The sequence below is a fragment of the Chrysochloris asiatica genome, unplaced genomic scaffold, assembly GCF_000296735.1.
Source record: "Chrysochloris asiatica unplaced genomic scaffold, ChrAsi1.0 scaffold00040, whole genome shotgun sequence".
NCBI lineage: Eukaryota > Metazoa > Chordata > Mammalia > Afrosoricida > Chrysochloridae > Chrysochloris > Chrysochloris asiatica.
The window spans coordinates 9,332,689-9,355,121 of record NW_006408558.1 but is presented as its reverse complement, the minus strand read 5'-3'; the positions used below and the strand labels follow the sequence as shown (position 1 = coordinate 9,355,121).

The window sequence follows — 22,433 nt, the reverse complement described above, 5'->3', positions numbered from 1 at the left end:
CCATTGACTCAAGAAATAATTAGTCCAAGACCACTCTAATTGGGATCACAATAGAATGTCTTGGACCAAGCGGTAGAAAAATGTGAAACAAAACAAAATAATATAATAAAATATCAGCTTTTTTGTTCTGATACAGACATGGCCCTCATATCACCTTCAAATCTCAACCTGAATCTAACTCCAGGGATCAACTAGGAACCATACACAGGCCTATAAAGTGAAGAGTAACACCATAAAGAAGAAGCTCCTCAAACAGCTTGCCATAGGGACCAAAACCGTAGCTCAAAAACAAAACTCAGAAGCCTGGAAGGGATAAGACAGAAGGAGAGAGAGCAACAGGAAACCCAGGGAGGAAGCAGAAATAGTGCTGTTACACAGAGAGAATTAGCATTATTGTCACCAAACAAAATTGTTGAATGGAGAAGTGGCCTGTGCTATAGTTTTTCACCTAAACTTCAATAAAGCACTCTCCAAAAAAAGCCAACTTTATGAAATTTCTTCAAAGAATACAATATTCTAAGATATAAAAAATGTATTGTAGACAAGGAAGGTCCTAGCACAAATACATAGCCATAGAGTGTACTGATTTCAAAACATAGGTCTCTGCTCTAGTAATTTTTGGATAGATGTGTGCTGACATCCATTATGCAATTCAACTTGACACCTTCTAAGTTAACAGCACTTCTGCTATCTGCTATTCATTTAAAAGACTACATATTAAGTATACTACGGAATAAACTTAGGTACTAGAGACACAGAGATGAATAAAATGTTGTATAGTTTCTAAAGGTACTCATGGTCTAAAAGAGGAAAATGGATCAAATAGATTGACCAAGTCATACCATTCCTGAGGAATGATACAGAGGCGACTATTTAAATCTTTGAGTCGCATGTCAGGGGGCTCTGCTGAAAGAAGTTCCCCTATTTTTGTCAATGTTCTACTTTCACCACTTCTCCCATAACCATCTGTAACTGTGCTGTTTTACAGGTGCATTCTCTTTCACCTGACACGAGTTCCAACTCGGTCACATTCCTCTTTTCACAAGCTCTCCTCTATTCTCGTGGTTTGACACCAACAAAACAGCTGACTAACCTGTATTTGCAATCCACAGTTCTCTTCTGAGCTCTGTCCCTAGTCTCTCAGTTGGCTAAATGTTCCACTGTCTCTGTGGATAGCAAGACAAGCTGGCACCTTTACTCCCTTATATAGTTTCAAATTCATTTCATTCTCTCATTCTGACCCTTCAGTACTATTCTACTTCAAGTCTTCCTCATCTCCAGCATCTTTTTAATGAGACATCTGTCTGGTTTGATCACTTGAAATACACCCTCCTGTATGTAAGCAACCAGTGCCACATAATTTTCTTTTTCCTTCTCTGGGTACTGCTTTAAAAGATTAACCATACTTCATTTTTAGACTGTTTTCTTTATTCACTCACCTTACATCAACTCTATTCCCAAAACTTCAAGGATTAAATTATGGACTGATATCTCTGCAGCTTGCAATCAACATGTAATCCAACTGCACATAATTCTACTTCTCCTCAACCTTGATTGATTTCATTAGTATATTCCAGTCTCCCGATGCTGTTCCCTTCGAGTTATATATAACCTCTTAAACGCCATCATTGATTTATCAAAAATACAAATCTGAGCATAGCCTCTTCTGCTTAAAATGACGACTTATCATCGACAAGACAAAGTCCAAGTTCTTTAATATACATATGAGTTTTTCTGTCTTTAACATGTAACTTTCTTCCATCACGGTTATTGAACTCAACGCTTTACTGGCCATATAAACCCAGAATTGATTTTGGTTTGACTACACATATTAAATGAGTAGCGTGGTGGTCACGAATCAGGCTGTGAACCTCAAGGTGGGCAGTTCAAAACTACCAGCTGTTCCGTGGGAAAAAGATGAGGCTTTCTGCTCCCATTAAGACTTACAGCCTCGGAAACCCTGTGCAGGGTCACTATGAGTTGGAACCAACTCCACAGTACTTAACAACAACAACACACCCATTAAGATCTTTATTTTTTTTTTTTTAGGAGAGGAGAAGAGGTGCCAAATGGGAAGACAGTGACATTCCAGAATACAGATTCTAGAATCTTGTTCATGGGCAATGTCCAGCAGAATTGAGAGACTTGCTATGTTGTTTGGATAAGGAGTCACTCTACATTAGTAACTAGAAGCTTTATACACGGCAGACACGAAACTCTGTATCCAGGAAAAATGTAATAAAAATAGAGGTGTATTTTCCAGTATATGCACTTCTAAGTTTTTAATAAGTGTCCCTGATACTGTGTAACTACAGCATTATAAAAATGAAACAGAGACACTTTTGGGTGGTATGACTCTTCATTAATTAACTTGTTTAAAGAGAGAAACCAGAAAAGCTGAAAGCTAACTTCATTTTTCATGGCCAAGTTAGAATTTGTACGTTAATGCTTCAGTACTTTGTCACCATTACAGTAACTGTGGGAGACAGATCAGGTTAGGAGCACTGAAATTCAGTCAGAGTCTTGTCATGAACACTCCTGTCTTCAAAATCAGCACTAGTCATTCTCATTTTGCTTTTCAGAGGAGAGGGGGTAGCGAGATAAAACACTTTGTTCTTATAAAGGTTTGAGAAAGACTGCACAATTCTAAGATCTTTCAGCATCTACATTAGCTAACTTTGAAAAGGATCACACAGAACAAGAACATTCTGACAGACGTGAATACCAGGAGGAGATGAGAACATACACTGGACTGGCTAACACACGACCAAAGCTAAAAGAACATGAAGAGCCTGCTCCACGCAAACCATTTCACCTTAGACTAGTTTGGAGAAAGTCAGAGGTATGCGGATAAGCTCATCCTGAAACATTTCAAGTATGGAGTTTCTTCTCATCTATGTTTTACAGAGAATTAAAACACTCTACTAACGTTATAAGCAAAATTATTCCAAATAACCATAAACATACCTGGTTTCTCACACATACAGGCCACACATTTACTGTCGCTTGCATTATTAGAAATAAAGCACATTGGACAGTCCCAAGATCCCAAAGGTCTTTTAAATTTATCTCCAAATCCTAAGGTCCCGGTGGTCACAGTGCAGCTGGAAGATGAAACAGTTACAACACTCTCTGAAGTCACTGGCAGTGGAAGGACCCGCTTCACACCTGTTCCAGGTTTTGGTGTTTCACAAGCTATACATTTGACCACTTCAGGTTTATTTTGCACTAAACAGGTATCACAATCCCAAGTTCCTACTGCTGGTTTGAATTTGTCTCCAAAGCCTGTCCCTGATGCAGGAAGAGTTGGCTTGCCACTTTTATTTGCTGTCCCAATTCCAGACTGTTTAGCAGTATCTTTTGGTGGTATCTTTGTGGCTTGACAGGCTATGCACTTATTGTCTGTAACTTTGTTCTGGATGAAACAAGTATCACATTGCCAAGATGATCCAGCTTTTAAACTTTCCCCAAGCCCGATTCCACTAGAAGAATAGCTACTTATTGCTGGTCTTGTATAAATGACAGGGCTTGTTGTGGGAGGCTGAGTAAGAGAATCTGCCTTCGGTGACAGGAAACCTACAATGAGGAAAACAGGGACTTAGAAAACAAACTTAAAAAGCACAACTATTAAATATTATAGGTGGACGAAAACATATTTACTTCATGGCAGGGCTGATTCCTACAATTCAACAGGAAAGTCTTAAGAATTGTTTTTCTTCTAAGCAATCATTCATTAATCACTACATGACACTTTAGTTGAAATCCTACCAAAAACATTTTATTATGTATCATGTTATCCCCTAGAAATGTATTTACTATATACTTCAACCAATAGTCACTTGTATGCTTTCAACTGCTACTAGTTTACTACTGTCGCCTCAGTCTTAATATCCCTGCCTTCCTCCAATAATGATCTGCAACACACCCTTCATTCCTCGTCTGTCCCCTCTTACAGGTTTCCCCTTGGCTAGACCAAAGGATTTTGATCTCTGTAAGCTTTTCACTCTATCCAGTCCTATTATCTACTGTTGTGGTCTTCTCTACCTTCAGTAAGCCCAGGTGAGCTATACAGGTGTAGTTCTTTAACGATGTCCCTCAAAACTGTAACAAGGCAGTAGAGGATTACTTTAAGTTATGAGTACATTATTCCAACAAGCTTTCAAATGACAATGGTTCGATAACAAATATGATTGTAAAGTTTAGTAACAATGCACCCAATATTCTAGTAAGGCCCAAAACTTTTTAAATGATTAAAACCCATTCTACCCTCATGACACACAAGGTCATGCTACGAACTACAGGACTACACAGTTACCAAACACTAATTCAAACAATATTTCTCTACAATATTAGAATATAGCATATTATTATGAACACTGCTAAGAATAACCACTGAAAGTATAATTAAACAAACTATTCATGAGACAGGAAAAAAAGAAAACAAATCTACCGGAGTGCTTGTACTATCAAAATTGCTGTCACTGAATTGATTCATTCAAGCTATACTTTATTCACAGCAAAGACTTTCCATCAACTGTTTCTTTGGAACTAGTAACTTGTCTGCACATACCAACAAACTCAGTGGTTTGTTTCTTCAGCCCTTATCACAAAAAGAAAATGAAAACTAGAAGTGGAAGAATATACAGGTTGTTAGAGGTTTTCTAGGGGTGCCAGGAAATGATTCAATCTAGAGGTTCTTTAGTAAGGAGGAAACAATGACACATACTTTAGTTGCCCTGGCTACTGGTGCTGTTAAAATACCAAGGAGTCAGTTCTAACTCATAGTGACCCTGTAAAGCGTTTCCAAGGCTGTAGATCTTTGTGGGATCTGAAAACCTTACCTTTTGTCCTCCCTGAGAGTGGCTGGTGGGCTCGAATCGCTAACCTTGTGTTTTGCAGTTCAACAATTATCTTACAGAGACACTTCCTGCCCCCTGCCCCCACAGTCATCAATGAACTCTTTTTGTGAATAATTTAACAGCCTCAGAAACCCTATACAGGGTTGCTATGAGTTGGAACTGACTCAATTTGACACTTGAAAACAACAATCCCTGGTTAATTCTAGTATAGGTATTTTAGAGTTCTGCTATAACCAAATAAAAGTTTTTCAATTATTCAATACCTACAAGTTCTGGTAGTGTAGTGGTTACAAATTGGGCTGTTGACCTCAAGGTCGGCAGTTCGAAACTACCAGCAGTTCTGCAGGAGAAAGATGAGGTATTCTACTCCTTCAAAGATTTACAGCCTCAGAAACCCTGTGCAGGGTCACTATGAGTCGGAACCAACTCCACTGTATTTAACATCAATAACAACAACTAGCTGTATGCTCATCTGTATAATGGAAGTTGTTGTTATTAGGTGTCACAGAGTTGGCATCGACTCACAACGACCTTAACTAAAGCACAGCAGAACGAAACACTGCTTGATCCTGGGCCAACCTCACTACTGTTGCCACACTTGAGTCCTTCAATGATGCCACTTGGCCAATAATGGAAGAGCTGGACCAAAAGCAACCTGAACACTTATTAAAATCTTGTTGATGCAGCTAGTCTTATTTAAAAAAATAAAAACAAACACATCCACTCCTCACTTAGATAACAAAGATCAGCTTGTTAAATGAGAGTTGGGGCCATGCTCCATCATCAATGCCAATGCCCCCAGGGACCCAGAGGGATTGAGGATGGTGACCTTCTTGTCTTCCACCCAGCTGTATTCTCTCCCACCCTCACTGATCCCCAAGTGGCACCTCCAGACCTTCGCTTGGCCTCCCCTTTCTGCCTATGACCTTGCACTGTCCCACCCGCACCCTGTGCCCTCCGTGGTAGGACCCAGATGTTGCCGACGTACAGAAGGAATCCCATGGATGGTGGGCTGCCATTCCTCATGTACCCTAGTCCTCTCCCAGGGTTCCAATGTATTGTTCAGGGTGTTTGGCAGAGAATGAACCCAGGCCTGGGCTATTAGAGGCGCCACCTGAGAATTTTTTTGTTGTAAATGCAAAATGTAGGAGAGCAAGCTAGTGGACAAGTGAGGAGTAGTGTATACTTAGACAAGACGCATCTGCCTGCTAAAACTTAAGTTCTCTCTGAGCTATGAGGCTATCTGATGAACAGCTTTACATTCAGAAAGTACACATTACACTGAAAATTCTGAACATCCTCTTTAAAAGTTAGAATTCAAAACCATCCCTTTTTGAGGACTTCAACTCATCTCCTTCGAATTATTACCTACTCTCCTTTAAATTGGGAAGTGTGGTGGCTATGTAGGGTAAGCAATGAACTGAGAACCACAAAGCCAGTGGTTTGAGTCCAGCAGGTGCTACATGGGTGAAGATGAGGCTTTCTGCTCCAGCAAAGGTTTATAGTCTCGGACAGCCTATACAGGATCACTGTGAGTCAGAGCTGACTCAACTTCACTTTAACAACAACAAAAACCTTTAAATCACGTTTCTTATCAACTCAGTATTGTCCCCTATGTATTAAAAATGGTACAATTCACAAAAACGCTTTCTGTTCAACCATGTTACATGTGTATGCACACACCACAACTGAGGAACAATGTGACAAGAACAAAGTAGTCCAATGCTTTGAGGAAATCAAATCATCAGATAACAACATGTCTAGGTTTTTAAATTTTTATTCCTTGTTGGCATATCTTGATGTTTCATAGTCTTTAAATTCCAAACTAGTAACCAGGGTTTCTAATACATTTCTCCCCTATAAGAATTACATCCAACTATATCCATAATCAAAAGACAGCCTCCTACCAAATCAGTCACACTTTTTTAAAGCACACCTGACACTTAGACATCTGACTATCCCAAGGGCAGTTGTTGTCTTACCAGGGTCGTTCAAAACGTCTAGAACACTTCCTTCTTTCAGGATTTTTGCTGGTCTAAAGGGGCCTTCACAATCTTCATCTAGCTTCTTCTTACCGCTCGTACTGTGCACTGAAGTGCTATCTTGTGCTGCAATTGTTTTCATTGTAAAAGAGTATGTCAAGAGTAAGCAATTAGACTCTTAAGTTAAATGCATAAATACATAAAAGGTCAAATACTATGTATTACCAAACTATATGATATACTCAGAATAGGCAAAAGCATAAACAAAAATGTAATAGTGGTTACCAGGGTCGTGAGGGTAGAAGAATATAGGAAGCAATTATTTAAGGAGACTGTGTTTCTATTAAAACCACCTGCAAGTGGACAGTATTGATGGTTGTATAACAACAGTGAAGGCAATTAACGCCTCTGAATTCTAAAGGGGTGGAGGATTAAGAGGTAAATACTGTTCACTCTCAGTCCATGGAGGGGATTGTAATCATTGCACTCAACTGTATATGATTTCTTGAATATAAAGCTCAAGATCTGCTCTGTAAACCAATTCACAATTAATTTTTTTTTTTTTAAAGATTAAAATGGCAAATGTTTTGTTACATATTTTATATGAAAAATTTTAAATAGTCAAAATTTTTTCCTCTCAAAGTCAACCTTTCTCAGGTGTCACAAAAAGTCACCATATCAAAAGGTGAGGAGTAACTGAGTTGCATTAGCATTCCTCTCACAGAGTTTCCCTCACTCAATGATTGTTGACCACTGAATCCACTGGTACGCAAGAACATAAAATGGGAAGTACTGGCTAGGGACAAGTTGCATGAAGTATTTTAATTTGATTGCATAAAAAACAATTTTAAAAGTTGATCAGTCTCATTAAAAACCTCGGAAGTCTCTCCAGATGTAATAAAACACAAAGCTGTAGCAACAAAGTGCTACTCATTCAGTTACCATTAGTAAAGCACCAGTAAAAACTGGGGATTTTAAATGCCTTTTCTCATAATGAAAGCCCAAAAATATTAATTTGAGGGAGCCATGGTGATGTAGTGTTTCATGCATTCAGCTGTTTATCACAGGGTTGGCAGTTCAAATCTACCAGCAATTCCTCAGGAGAAAGATGAAGCTTTCTGCTCCTGCCAAGATGGACAACCTTGGAAACCCTATACAGGATTCATTAAGAGTCAGAACCAACTCAATTGCACCAACAACTTTTAAATTCATAGTAATATTGGGAAGGAAAGTTTTTACCAGAAGCACATATAAAATATGCTTTCTCTTAAACAGGGATTTTTTTACTCAGCAAAAAGTTACCAGTATTGCAAAGACAGTGATTTTTCTTATTTCATATTACTCTATTATGATTACTTATCTTCAAGATCACCCAATGCGAAAGACACTGCTTACTTCTGTGTTGTTGGTTTTTTAACCATCTACTGAAGGGAAAATTCTTTTTAGGGCCATAACTTTACACTAAGAACCGCTTTTAGGTACAGCAGCAATCCCTCAGCTGAGGTGTGTGCCTAGAGCACCCCACTCTCACGCACACTGTCATACAATACAGTGCGGTGACTCCACCCTCATATAAAAATCTGACCACGTCTCCCTCCTATGTTCAGAAAACATCAGCCTATTTAGTGTGGCATTCAGAACGCTTCAGAATGCAAAGCTGCCTCTCACGCCTCAGTTTATTAGGCACTCATTCAAGCAAAGGCAAATTGTGTCACACTTTCTCTCATTTCCGAGTGCTTCCTGGCATTTGCTCTCTTATCTTGGGTACAACATTCTTGCTCAAAATGCGGTTTTTGTTTTTGTTTTTCCTACTGCAATTTGGGTTTTGCTTGAAATTCTTGACCTTAGAAACTCAGCCTAGATATTTCTCCAATTCCTAACACTCTGTATTCAGCCAAGGAAATCATACGAAGCAGTATTACTATGTAATAAATGAAGTTGCCATTCAGGCAGAGATGACTCAACAGCAACAAATCTGGCTATCCACATTCTAGCGGAAGTTTAATCTTGGCCTAAGAGTCCTAGTGTGGTGCTAACTGCAAGGTGAGCAGCTCAATCCCAACATCCACTCCTTGGAAACACTATAAGAGGGTTTCTATGAGTCAGAACTATCTTACAACACTTGACAATCTTTACAAAAGCAGCATACCGGACCCTTCTTTTACAGAACCACTGGGTAATTTTGAACCACCAACTTTTAAGGTCAGCAGCTAATTGCAAATCTCTTGAAGATACTCACTTATAACAAAGTACCTAATTTTGTCCACATTGACAAAGGTGAAAGAAGGTTATTTGAGGTAAGCGGCTACTTTTTAAATAATTTTAACTTTATATTTATGAGATACTATAGTCCATCAATGGCACTTAACAACAACAACATAGTCCATCAAGGAGTCCTGGTGTGGTGCTGTCGGTTAATGCGCCAGACTGAAAAGCCGTCTAAACTGCAAGGTCGGCAGTTCAAGCTCACCAGCTGCTTGCTTCCAGGAAACCCTATACAGGGTTGCTATGGATCGGAACTGGACTCGACAGCACTTCACGACAATAACATAGTCCATCAAAGGACCCCTGGTATGGCGCTGTGGATTAATGCACCAGACTGAAAAACCATCTAAACTGCAAGGTCGGTAGTTCAAGCTCACCAGCTGCTCCTCGGAAACCCTATACAGGGTCACTGTGGGTCAGAACCAACTCGATGGCACTTAACAACAACAACATAATCCATCAAAAGGAGCTCTGGTAGAGTAGTGGTTATGAAACGGGCTGCTAACCACAAGGTCAGCACTTCAAAACCACCAGCGGTTCCGCAGGAAAAAGATGAGGCATTCTGCTCCCACAAAGATTTACAGCCTCAGAAACCCTGTGCAGAGTCACTATGAGTCAGAACCAACTCCACGGTACTACACAGTCCATCAAAAGAAAATCCCTACAAAGTATCTCGCAACATAAGCCCCCACCTACCCATCTTTCTCCCACAATATGTGTTCACCATTATGACCCAAAACCTGAGACCTTTATATGTCTGGAGTATGAGGTAACAAAATTCATGGGACTATTTTATGTAAACATTCATGGGATTTAAAAATAAAAAAACTTACCTGAACTACCTTTGATTGATTCTGAAGTACTACTGGAGGCAGAAAGTTCTGTTGTTTTTGCAACAGGCACACTAAACGTAAATCCAATCTGTGAAGACAGGAAAAAGCACCCTCCTTCAAGTGTCGACTTTGTTTTAAACCAATGCCACATATTCTCTCAGGTGTATATACAGACAGATCTCATCATGGAGAAACAATCAATCCATATTATGGGACTTTAAACAGCACAGGAAATTTGTAAATTGAAGGTGATTTCAGAGATAATGATAAATAAATGCAGTATGATTCTTGGTTGAGTATAGAACCAAGAGAAACAAAATAACTACTAAAAGACAGTCTAGGCAATGAGGAAATCTGAATACGGACTACGTTATTAGTACATCAATGTTAAATATCTTGGATACACTAACTATATGTGGATATGCAAAAAAAAAAAAAACAAAAAAACTTTAAGCCCAGTTTCATTGACGATATTGGGAAAAGTATAGGGACATCAAGCTTGTATTTAATTTTCAAATGACACGGGGGAAATGCATGTGCATAAGTATATATGCATATGTATGTCCAGGAGAATATTCAGGTGTTCATTCATTAAAGTGTTCGGAAAACTAAATTCTTTCTACAAATTGTAAGAAACAGATTTGATGAAATCAAAATTGGAACAACAGCTAAGAGTTGGTAAAATCCCAACATAGCCTTGAAATTCTGCCTGAACAACAAACATTCATTGATGGCTACTTACAGATGATGGAGGTAGTACATCCGCCTCAGTAGATTTTACAATTGGAGATGAAAATCTAAACATGGGACTGCCAGAACTACCCGGAGAGCTGATTTGTACCTGGTTTTCCAAATTATTAAGAAATGACACAGAAAGAGCTACTTAGAAAAAAAAAATTGACAATAAAATTGACCTTAAACAAATCAATTATTCCAAAGAAACCAAAAGCATTTTTTTTCCTTTCAGTCTTTGAAAAACACTTTAATTTGTAAAATATATAACAAAACCAAACCCACTATATACTACTGAGTCAATATCAACTCACAGCAACCCTAGATAGTATTTCCCAGAATGCATATCTTTACAGGAGCAGACAGCCTCATCTTTCCCCTACAAGAGTAGCTGGTGGGTTTGAACTGCAGACCTGGAAGCTGTAGTCAGTGCTTAGCGTACAGCGCCCACCTGGCTTTCTCTTGGAAGAGAATGTACACACTAAGATAGGGGTAGCCATTTAGCTAAAGGAGGAAAATAACATCTATGTGTATGCTCAGAAAAAGTATAAGCCAGGAAGAAAGCGTATGTCAGGAGCAGATTAAAGATGTTAATACTACTGGTTTGGAAACAAATTTAAAGTCATCTTTCTCTAGTGGAAATGAACAATTCTACTATCACATAATCCGAGATATCTGTATATTAAAAAAAAGAGAGAGAGAGAGAGAGAGAGAGAGAGAGGGGAGGTTAAATTTAGATTTCTCTCTTCTTACTGAGTAACTAAAAACAATCACTCTGCTTTAAATAAAGAATTATTATTTAGTACAGTCAAGTTGGTTCTGACTCACAGTGACCCTGTATAGGATTTCCAGAGAGTGCCTGGTGTTTGAACTGCCAACCTGTGTTCAAACTGACTGAGTTCCAGTGCTTTACCCCAGTGCCAAACCAGGACTCCACAAATAAAAGATCAGACTTTCTTAAAATAAATAATAGAAAAGAACAAACATCAACTTCATTTAGAATGGTTTTATACCTTATTTGTTAATAACTGTGTAGGACTGATGGGTGATGGAGAGGAAGTAGTAATCGCAGAAGAACTAAAACTGAAGGTAGGCAGTGAAGAACTGGTAATTGGTAGAGAGATTTTCGGTAATACTGGTACTTCCATTTCCTAAAATACATAATATATTTTATAATCACATATTTTAATATTATCTTTGCTTTATTTCTAGTCATTTTCTTATAGAATGAATCTATTTACAGGTAAATCTAGAACACAAGGCAGGTAGCATCATGTAGTGCTATGATGTGGTTTCTTAAGAATCAAGAAAATGAACTAATTTGAATTCTAGCTGTGCCACCGAGTCGCGTGAATTTGGAAACCAAAACAGAAAGGTAAGATTCTTGCTCTGTATCACAGTTTCGGTATTAATATGAAACAAAGTCCTACGTGGTATGTGATAAGAAAACAAAGCACTTAATAAACCTTGTTGTTAAGTGCCAATCACAGCAACGCTGTATAGGGTTTCCAAGGAGCAGCATATGGATTGGAACTGATGACCTTGTGGTACAATGCTTATCCTACAGTGTCACACCAGAACTACAGAAATCAAGTTTGACTCTAGCAGGACACGAACCAACAACCTTTAAATCTCTCACAGAATGCTAGAAGTCCAATGCACTATCCACTGTGCCGCAGTACTGATTAAACTTAGTGAACACTGGTTTTTTAAACCACCAACAGCAAAACAATGCCCAAGTTAGAAAGGACCTGATTAAGAGCAAACAAAAAGATTTATGCGTCAGCTAATAATAGACTACACTTTGCTTTTGACCAATGCTCCGGCAAATTTACTTGGACAAACTAGAAAAAGCAAGCATGTGAAACATTGGAGACCAACCAAAATCAAGCAGAAACTAAAGATACTGGGAAGAGAGGAACAGCACTGAATAAGATTCCCGTTTTCTGAGTTTGTGTAAATTGTTGTCACCAGGTAGTTGAAATTCAGAGAGCAATCTGCAAATCTCCTAGTTGAGGAATCAGAGGATATAATGCCAGTCCTAGTAGGGGATAATGCTAGTAGCTACAAATGCAGGGGCAATCCCAAAGTCTAGATACATATAAATTGCTCAAGCTTCTGGCTGGCCTGTAAACTACTCACGTGTAAGGCAGCAACAAGTAGCCAACTAAGAGTACAGATTTGCAGTTGTGGCCACCACTGAGGAAACAGTTTGAAATCTGAGCTCAATCAAGTTAAAACCCCCTGAAATTATAGCTCAATGAAACGAAGACAACTGGACCGGTAAATCACAAAAAATAGAGAAAAAAATTGAAGTTGCTAAAGACTTCGTTGTGTCTGAATCCACAGTCAACACTCATAGAAGAAGCAGTTGTTGTTGTTAAGTACCGCTGAGTCAATTCTGACCCATAGCGACTCTGTATAGGGTTTCCAAGGAGCAGCTGGTGAGCTTGAAGCACCAACCTTGAAGTTCTAACAACTTTGATGTCTGAAGCACCAGCCCACAGCACCACACCAGGGCTCCAGAAGCAGCAGTGGGAAGATTAAAATGTGGACTTCCAGGAATGGCAGACTAGGCAGACATGCAATACAGAACCTCTACAATAAAGATAAAGAACTTACATACAGCAAGGAAGTAGAGTAGATTTCAAGATAAAACAGACTGTTTTAAACAGGGGGGAAATTAATCAATTAAAGAAAATTATTATGCCTTCATATCCAAATAAAAAAATGAAAATCACAAAGATTTATTAAATATTAAAATAACAAACATTATGAACTCAGGTCAGAAATTTATATGAAAAAACAAGCTAATACCACCACACACACTGCAAACACAGCAAAATGACAAATGTAAAGGGATTGAATGTACCAGGCAAGTGATGAGAGTAACAGAATGAATACAAACTTTGGTACATAACACAGTGGGATACTAAGCAACATGAAGAATAATGACAAACCTGCAAAATAACTCATAACATAGATGAACATGGAGGATACCATGCTAACTGAGAGTAATCAATTATAAAAGGACAAATACTGTACGAGACCACTTTTGTAAAAAGTTAAGAAAAGGTTTTCTTGTTAAAATGAAATATTCTGTAATGGTTACCAGCAACAGGTGGGAAGGGAAATGTATTTACTGGGAGAGGATAGACATGTTAACTTGGATGATGGAGAATGAAATATACAACGAGAAGGGGTTGACACAGGAAAGATGAAGGGAGCAGAAGACACAAGGAGAAATGCTAGAGTTACAGTGAAGAGAGGCAAAAACTGTTATCTGATGGTACCCAGAAGGGACTGCAATCATTGCAGTAACATGATTATGTGTGGACTGATGATCTGTTCTGTAACCTTGACTCAATTCACATAAAATACTTTAAATTCTGGAACATATCATAAATGAGGATAATTACAGCAAGGGTGGAAACATACAGTATATTATAACTGGCTTTTAAAAAAATGAAGTATGTAAAATGAACTGAACTGTTGGCTATACAACATGGTTAGTTTGCAATTGACTACCTACACACTTAAGCAAAACTCCATCTATAATGCAAAGCTTATGCAGTCTATAAAGCCCCAAACGAATATACATGTGAACAATATTACAGAGAAGTGTGTAATAATCACTCTATGAAAAATTCTGGTCCTTTGTTTTAAAATTTGGGCTACTGCTGTTAGGCTGTTAAAGTGCCATTGTGTCATTTCCAACTCATACTGACTCCTGTATAGGGTTTCCATGGAGTAGCTGGTGGGTTTGTGGTTTGCAGCCCAGTGCTGATCCCACAGTACCACACCAGGACTCCAAAGCTGGGATTGCTGCTGCTGTTAGGAGTCATAGAGTCGGTACCAATTCATAGCAAAGCTATGCAAAACAGAATGAAACACTGCCCAGTTCTGGACCAACCTCACAATTATTGCTACACCTGAGCCCATTGCTGCTACCATCGTGCCAATCCATCTTGCTGGGGGTCTTCCTCCAATTCCAGGAAATGATTTCTAGGGACAACATGTCTGAAATATGAGAGATGAAGTTTGGTCATCCTGGCTTCCAAGGAGCCTTCTGGCTGTATTTCTTTCAACATTGATTTGGATAGGGTCCTACATTCCGCCATGCTCTTCTCTCTTGATGATCCTAGGGTTCTCTGTTCCTGGCATGTAAGAACAACTACTTCTCCCTTTTTGTTACAAAACTTCTACGTTTTCAGTTGTGACAGTTGCAGTTAGTCATGGTAACAATTACTCACTACTGAATCATAAAAATCTTATCCCCATCTCCTTTCATGAGACCTGTGTAGACAAGATGAAAACTATTCAGTGGGGATTCTACCTTCCCCCGCACACTCTGAAACTAAACTCCCTCTTGAAAATTTGTAACTCAGTCACTTTGTGTCTTTATAGCCCATTTTAAGTAGCCAATGTCTAAGTTGCCTGTCCCTATCCTAAGTTATATCTTCAAAACAAAACAAAGTATATCAACAAGCAAGCAAAAACTAGAGTCACATTTTTTTAAATTACAAAAAGCATATTCTATTAGGCACTTTTACTGCATTAAGACCTCAGTTTGAGGAGCAAGTGTGCCTGATCAAAGCCATGGTATTTTCAATCATCTCACATGCGTGGGAAAGTTGGACATCAAACTTTTTCAAAGAAAACTGAAAAGTACCATAGAATGCCAAAAGAGCAAACAAATCTTAGAAGTGCAACAAAAATGCTCCTTAGAAACAAGAATGGTGAGACTTTGCCTCTTGTTCTTTGGACATGTAGTCAAGAGGGACCAGTCCCTGGAGAAGGACACTATGCATGATAAAGACAGTCAGTGAAAAAGAGGAAGACCCCCAAGGAGATGTACTGGCATAGTGGCACCAGCACTGAGCTCAAACAGAGCAGTAATTGTGAGCAAGAAGAGCAGGGTCAGGCAGTGTTTCATTCTGCTGTGCACAGTGGTGCTATGAGTCAGAACCAACTTATCAGAAGCGACCAACAACAACATTTAGAGTAATGTAGGCTGTTGGTTTTGTATATATGCTCTTTATTATGTTGAGGAGTTTTCCTTCAATTCCTATTTTGTTAAGTGTTTTATCAGGAATGGATGTTGGATTTTGTCAAATGCCTTTTTTGCATCTATTGATATGAACATGTGATTCTTTTTTCTTATTTATATGGTGGATAACGTTGATCGTTTTTCTAATGTTGAACCATCCTTGCATCCCTGATATGAATCCCACTTGATCATGATGTATTATCTTTTTGATGTGTTGCTGAATTCTGTTGGCTAGGATTTTGTTGAGAATTTTTGCATCTATGTTTATGAGGAACATTGGTCTATAGTTTTCTTTCTTAGTAACGTCCTTCCCTGGTTTTGGTATGAGGGTTATACTTGCTTCATAAAATGTATTAGGAAGTTTTCCATCCTCCTCTATATTCTGGAATAATTTGAGTAGCACTGGTAACAGCTCTTCCCTGAATGTTTGGTAGAATTCACCTGTGAAGCCATCTGGGCCTAGGCTTTTTTTTGGTTGGGAGTCTTTTGATGACCTGATCAATTTCTTCTTTTGTTATGGGTCTGTTCAGGTTTTCTACTTCACTGTGTGTATAAGTTTAGGTCATGTTTATCTAAAAACGTATCCATCTCTTCTAAGTTTTCAAATTTGTTGGAGTACAACTCTTCATAATATTCTGTTATTATCCTTTTGATTTCCTTTGGTTCCATTGTGACATCACCCATGTGATTTCTAATGCATGTTATTTGTGTCTTCTCTTTTCTTTAGTTAGGTTTGCCAATGGTCTGTCAATTTTGTTAATTCTTTCAAAGAACCAGATTCTTGTCTTGTTGATTGTTTCCATAGTTTTTCTGTTTTCTATATCAATTATTTTTGCTCTAATCTTTATGATTTCTTTTCTTTTGGTGGCTGTGGGTTCCCTCTGTTGGTCTGTTTCTAATTGTTGTAGATGCCGTGTTAATGTGCTAATTTTAGTTCTTTCTTCTTTTTGGATGTGTACGTTTATTTCAATAATGGCATACACAAAAATCATGTGCATGTGATTTCATAGATTTACATGCAATATAAGTGACAAGAGTAACATAAAATACTAGAGAGGTTACACAACTGAAAGAGAATTATTGTATAGGAAATGTTACAATAGTAACAAAAACAGGACTGTAAAAAAACTAAGGACATATAATCACAATAGGAACTAAATAATGCAAAGAGGTGGAGCTGAAAAGGCAAGACATAGTTAAAATGAAATTTTAACAAGTATCCAATTAGTACAAAAGAAGACAGGAAAGGAAGAGAAACAAAAGGGAAAAATAGAAAACAACATCAAAAATGGTAGCTCTTCTTCCAGTCTTACCAGCAACTATAGTAAATGTAAACAGATTAATCATTCCAATTAAAATGTAGTAAAACAGGTGACAGGCCTATCCACACTGTCCTGAGTCCGGTAATATGCACTCTACAAGGTATTTACTTTAATTTTCAAGACACATGTTGCAAGTAAAAGGATGAGAAAGATGTACCTTGCAAATAGTAAGCTTAAGAAGCCACATTTCAGTAAGTATAACGTGGTTGTAGTAACACCAGATAAAATAGATTTCAATGTAAAGGTGCACATTCAAAGTTTTTTTTTTTTTTTAAACGAGCGTTAACATTAATCCATGTTAAAAGAGATCACCTATTGAGTAGACATAATCAACACAAGGAGGGCAAGTCAAAAAGCATTGCTACAGTCACTGAAATCATTATTAAACACCAAGTCTGAAGGATCAAGATCAAGACTGTAGGGGGGTAAGGGAGAAGAGCAGAGAGCGGGACCCTACCCAGAGAAGCAGTGATGCCTGAGACGGAAGCAAAGACGATGATGTGGAGAGATGGAGGTGTTGGGGGCTTTAGACACAGAAATGGAGAGGGGCTGTGTGCTCATGACCGGGGGGCAGGCTTGTAGTGTATATACCCTTTGGTTGTTTGATGCATGGAGGGGATTGTAACCATAGCAATGAAATGATACACGATAGGATGAATGTAAAATTAATGTTCTTCTATGTAAAATTAAAAAAAAAAAAAAAGACTGAATGGTCAGTGGGGGAAGGTTTCCCATCAAAATTCCCACAAGAGAGTCCTTACTACCCTTCTCAAAGAATGAGCAAGCTCAGTGTCATGAAAGAAAAAACAATTCCTCAGTGTAACTTTCCTGACCTTTTTCTGTCTCACGAATGTGGCTTTCTATTTTTTTGAACTTCTTCACAGTAAGTCCCATGATCGTCACAAGCCTACCTCTCTGAATTGAATTTACCTGGCCCAGCAGATCTCCTCAGAAGCTACTGCTTTGATGGAACCTAGCTCTCTGGATCATATGGGTAAATCTAAGAGTTACTCAGTCATATTGTTTACAGAAGGAGCTCTGGTAGCGTGGTGGTTATGAATCCGGCTGCTAACCTCAGGGTCAGCAATTCAAAACTACCAGCTGTTCTGCAGAGAAAGATGAGGCTTTCTGCTCCCATAAAGATTTACAGCCTCGGAAGCCCAGTACAGGGTCGCTGTGAGTCGGAACCGACTCCACGGCATATAACAACAACAATAACTGATTACAGAAAAATTACCTTGAGCTCTAATCTTGTTAAAAGACTAATGGAAACATCATCTCTTTGAGCTAGCTGATTTTCCTCCAATGGTTCTGGCGCTCACCGAGCCACAGTTTGCTGAGGACGAGAGGCTTAGAAAGATTTAAAATGCCAAACCATGTGAGATCCCAACTTCAGTAACTATCGCATCAATGGTAATGTTGAAGTCTTCTTCTACCAGGTTCTGGAATTCAACCACAGTTTATTCACTGGTCAAGACTGATGGTCTTCCCGCCTCTCCTTGGCTCATCCTGATCTTCCCTAAAATGTCTGATCCATCTAAAAACTATTATTTTATGTGTCTGCAGCTATCCATAGATTATAAAGATACATGTAAACATGTTTGGGGGGATAAACCTGTGTGCGTACAAACTAGAACCTTAGTAGCAATACTTTTGGACCGATCCTTAGGTCCTCAAGAAATAGCAGTATCTACTGACCATACCATTAAGGGGACTTACAAATGACGAACTAGATGATCTAGTTATTTATTGCAAATGTATGCTAAGTTCTCCTCAGCATTGGATTTTACTTGGACAAATATTTTTGAGCCTACATGTAATAGTAGCTACTAAGAATGCCAGAATGACTCTAACTCACAGAGGAGAAGAGGAACCAGATATTTCACCAGGAATTAAAAACAAAGAAAGATGAGTATATTGAATGTAAGCCAGGACTTACAAAGCAGAATATAGGGAATTTATTTAATACCATTCAATAAATTCAGATTCTTTGAAATTCTGCCATTTTATCTGAATAGAGAATAAGAAGGAATTGATGGAAGTTGTACTTGGATCGGTGTTTTCAAAACCGCCTATTTTAATGTCTCCCATTAACTTACATTTATGTCTATATACGCTGTTGTTGAGGTGTCTTTGAGTTGCTTTTTGACTCATAATGACTAGAGTAGTAGAGTAAATATAAAGCCTACATGGTTTTGTACATTGTAATTTGAGAACTTCAAAATACACAGAGCAAAAACTGAAGGAATTAAAAAATTTTAAAGACACATTTACCAAATAATTAGCAATTTTAACTCTCAATAGACTAACCTGATCAAGTAAAAAACTCAGTTAACAGCAAGTCTAAGAAATACTACAGTCACTGTATCTATTTAATATCTATATTTTATTACATTCAGCAACTCCAGAATATATGCTCTTTGGAAAGGCACACCGTAGTAGATTCATTAAGCAGCAATATGCTAGCATAAGAAATAATTCTAAGAACATTTCAAAAGATGATCTCAATCTTTGTTTGACCATAACATTTAAGTTAGAAAGCAATAAACACCCTTTTTCAAATTAAGCATACTTAATATTCTATGAGTCAAGTAAGAATTTTAATGGGAAACCATAAAAGAACATAAAAAGCAACTATAAAAAGCTTTTAGAAGACAATGTAAACTATCTTTGTGGCCTCAGCAGAGACAAAAGTTTAGTTCAAGGCAGAACACAATACTACTATAAAACAAAAACTGATACATTAAGACTTTATAAAAGCTTAACATATTTATAAAACAAATGTATCTGACAAGCTCTTGACTGGAGAATTTAGAAAAACCTCCAACTCAATAATAAGACAACTTAAATTTTAAAAGGCCAAAAGATCTGAACTTCACAAAGGAGGATTACCAATAAGTAAAATAAGACTCAATATTATCAGTCATAAGAAAAAGGCAAATTAAAATTACAATGTGATGCCACCAGAATGGCTAACATTATAAAAACGTTTATCATTTTAATCAACTATTAGCAAGGATGTAGAATAAATGAAATATTCACGTTACTGGTGAGAGCGCAAAATGGCACAAGCACTTTGGTAAACAGTTTGACAGTTTCATAAAAGGCCATACATTTAGTACACAACATAGCACCACCTCCTTTCCTAGGTGTTTCTTTACCCAAAAGAAAAAGAAACATGGCTACAAAAAAAAAAAATTCACAGCACCGCTATTCATACTAACTAAAATTATGATTATTATGAATATTCATCAACAGGAGAATGGATAAACAAACATGATATACTCATTTAACAAAATACTATAAGCAATAAAAACTACTTGGATAAATCTCAAAGGCGTTATGTGGAAAGAAAGAAACCAGGCACACTAAAATATATATTGAATGACTGTAGTTACATAAGAAGTTTCAGAACAAGAAAAGTCATTATGTGGTCAAAAAGCATCAGAAGAGTGACTGCTTCTGGGATAGGTGGCAATGGAAATAGCTCAGGGGCATAAGTGAACTTTCTGAGGTGGCAGACATGGCTGACACCTTAATAAGGATTTGGTTTACACAGATGTAAGCAATTTATTTAAACTTTCATGGTCTGAATATAAAGAACAGTTCCTAGGTAAAAAGAATCCAACAGACTCTGGATGCGGTTCAGGATTCCACCTATGGTCTTATGAAATGCAGAGGCTCCACAGGAAGCCTCCTTCACTGGCACATAGTAGCCCCATTTTAGGTATTCCAATTACTTATAAGCAGAAGATGGACTTACAAGCTTTCTATGGTGCTATTTCTGGCTATTCCTTTCTATTTTATAATGGTATGCCAGGGAAACCAAGATTCCTGTGGAGCCTCTGCTTTGCATAAGACCACAGGGGTATCCTGAACTCCATTCAGAATCTTTTGAGGTAGGAAACTTCCACTTGAAAGGACAAGTAGAATAGTCTGGAATGGCTGAAAGAACAGAATATACTTCTTAAAAGAAACCCTGACAGGAAAAATACAAAACAATATAGTAGTCTGCCTGATTACTACAAGAGCAAGCAAGTTGCTCACCCAGGAGGCATCAAGCCAAGTGGGTCAGGTCCCCTCAGGGCAAACCCCCTTCCAAGACTAAGACCCAATGGGAATACACGCTCTGATTGGCGACCACGTTCGTCACCGATAAGGGGAAGTGAGGGAAAAACAGCAATGAAGCTGCAAGCTAAGCCCTACAACGTTCAATAGACTCTTGTGAACCCGGGTGGAGACCTAGTTGGCCAGCAGTGTGGCAAGACCTGGGGACTCTTGAGCCCAGAGTCAGTGACATAGCCACAGAGGACTAGAGTGGAGAGTGAAGCATCCAGCTGATAAGAAGAGAGGGCATAGGCATAAGAACATCAACACTTGCAGATAATACCCACTTATCCTGGCTTCAATGACTGGATGATCAGAGCTCAACTAGAAGAAAGAAGAGGAAAAAAAGAGTAATTTGATACAATTTGATGAACTTGACCTACACCTATGAATGCAGTAGCTCAAAAGAGGGAACAAATCTTTACAGCGAGGATCATTTATACCCCCTTAGTACATGGGTAGACAGGGATGGGCAACACAAAGGCAAGAAGTGACTGACTGGCTTACAAGCTTTCAAGAGGGAGCCTAGATCCAGAGGGCGCAAAGAAAGGTAGACTCTCCACTGAGTACTATCCAATCTGTCTGAGCAGGGATGATGAAAGGAGATGCAGATAAGTTTCTTGTGATACAATAGTGATTAACTGTTATCAGGACTGACCGTGAGGGTTGGAAATGTAAAGGTGGACATTTTGTAGCAAAAGGAGGGGAGTGATTGACTTTGCAGTCTAGGAGCAGAGGTCCCTGGGACCATCAAGGGAGAAGTATGGAGTGCGGGACCCTACCCATAGAAACAGTGACACCAGAGATGGAGGCAGAGACGATGACATGGACAGATGGAGCAGCTCAGGACTTTAGACCCAGAGACGAAAAGGGGCTGTGTGCTGACAACCAGGGGGGCAGGCTTGCACCCTTTGATTGGTTGATGATGTATGGAGGGGATTGTAACCATGGCCATGAAACGATATGATAGGATGAATGTAAAGCTAATGTTCTCCCATGTAAACTATTAATTCACAATAAAACATTAAAAAACAGAACAAAAATGGATAAAGGATACAACACCAAGGTGATTTCCACAAGAGAAAACCTAAATAGCCAAGAAATATATAAAACATGTCTTACCATGTCCTGGTGGGGCACTGCAAGATACTGTCCTGGACCACTAGATCAGTTTGAATGACACGGTTGGTGATTCAAACTCACCAACTGCTCCTTGGAAACCCTTTACAGGGTCACTATAAGTCAGAACCAACTAGACGGCACTTTACAACACCACCTATCTC

At 38.5% G+C, this 22,433-nt stretch overlaps 1 protein-coding gene across 2 annotated transcripts in view; it reads right to left on the bottom strand.

The window, feature by feature from the left end:
• The window catches only part of NUP153 (nucleoporin 153kDa), a 95,470-nt gene that overhangs the window by 20,271 nt on the left and 52,766 nt on the right, over positions 1-22,433 (bottom strand). Inside the window, exons 12-16 of one of the 2 annotated variants that reach the window (XM_006860797.1) lie at positions 11,685-11,822; positions 10,682-10,780; positions 9,940-10,027; positions 6,842-6,967; positions 2,968-3,576 (exon numbers count right to left, since the gene is read on the bottom strand). In XM_006860797.1, the coding sequence (XP_006860859.1) occupies positions 2,968-3,576; positions 6,842-6,967; positions 9,940-10,027; positions 10,682-10,780; positions 11,685-11,822 (1,060 nt within the window). The remainder of the gene's footprint in view (positions 1-2,967; positions 3,577-6,841; positions 6,968-9,939; positions 10,028-10,681; positions 10,781-11,684; positions 11,823-22,433) is intronic. The other variant, XM_006860798.1, reaches the window with a different exon arrangement.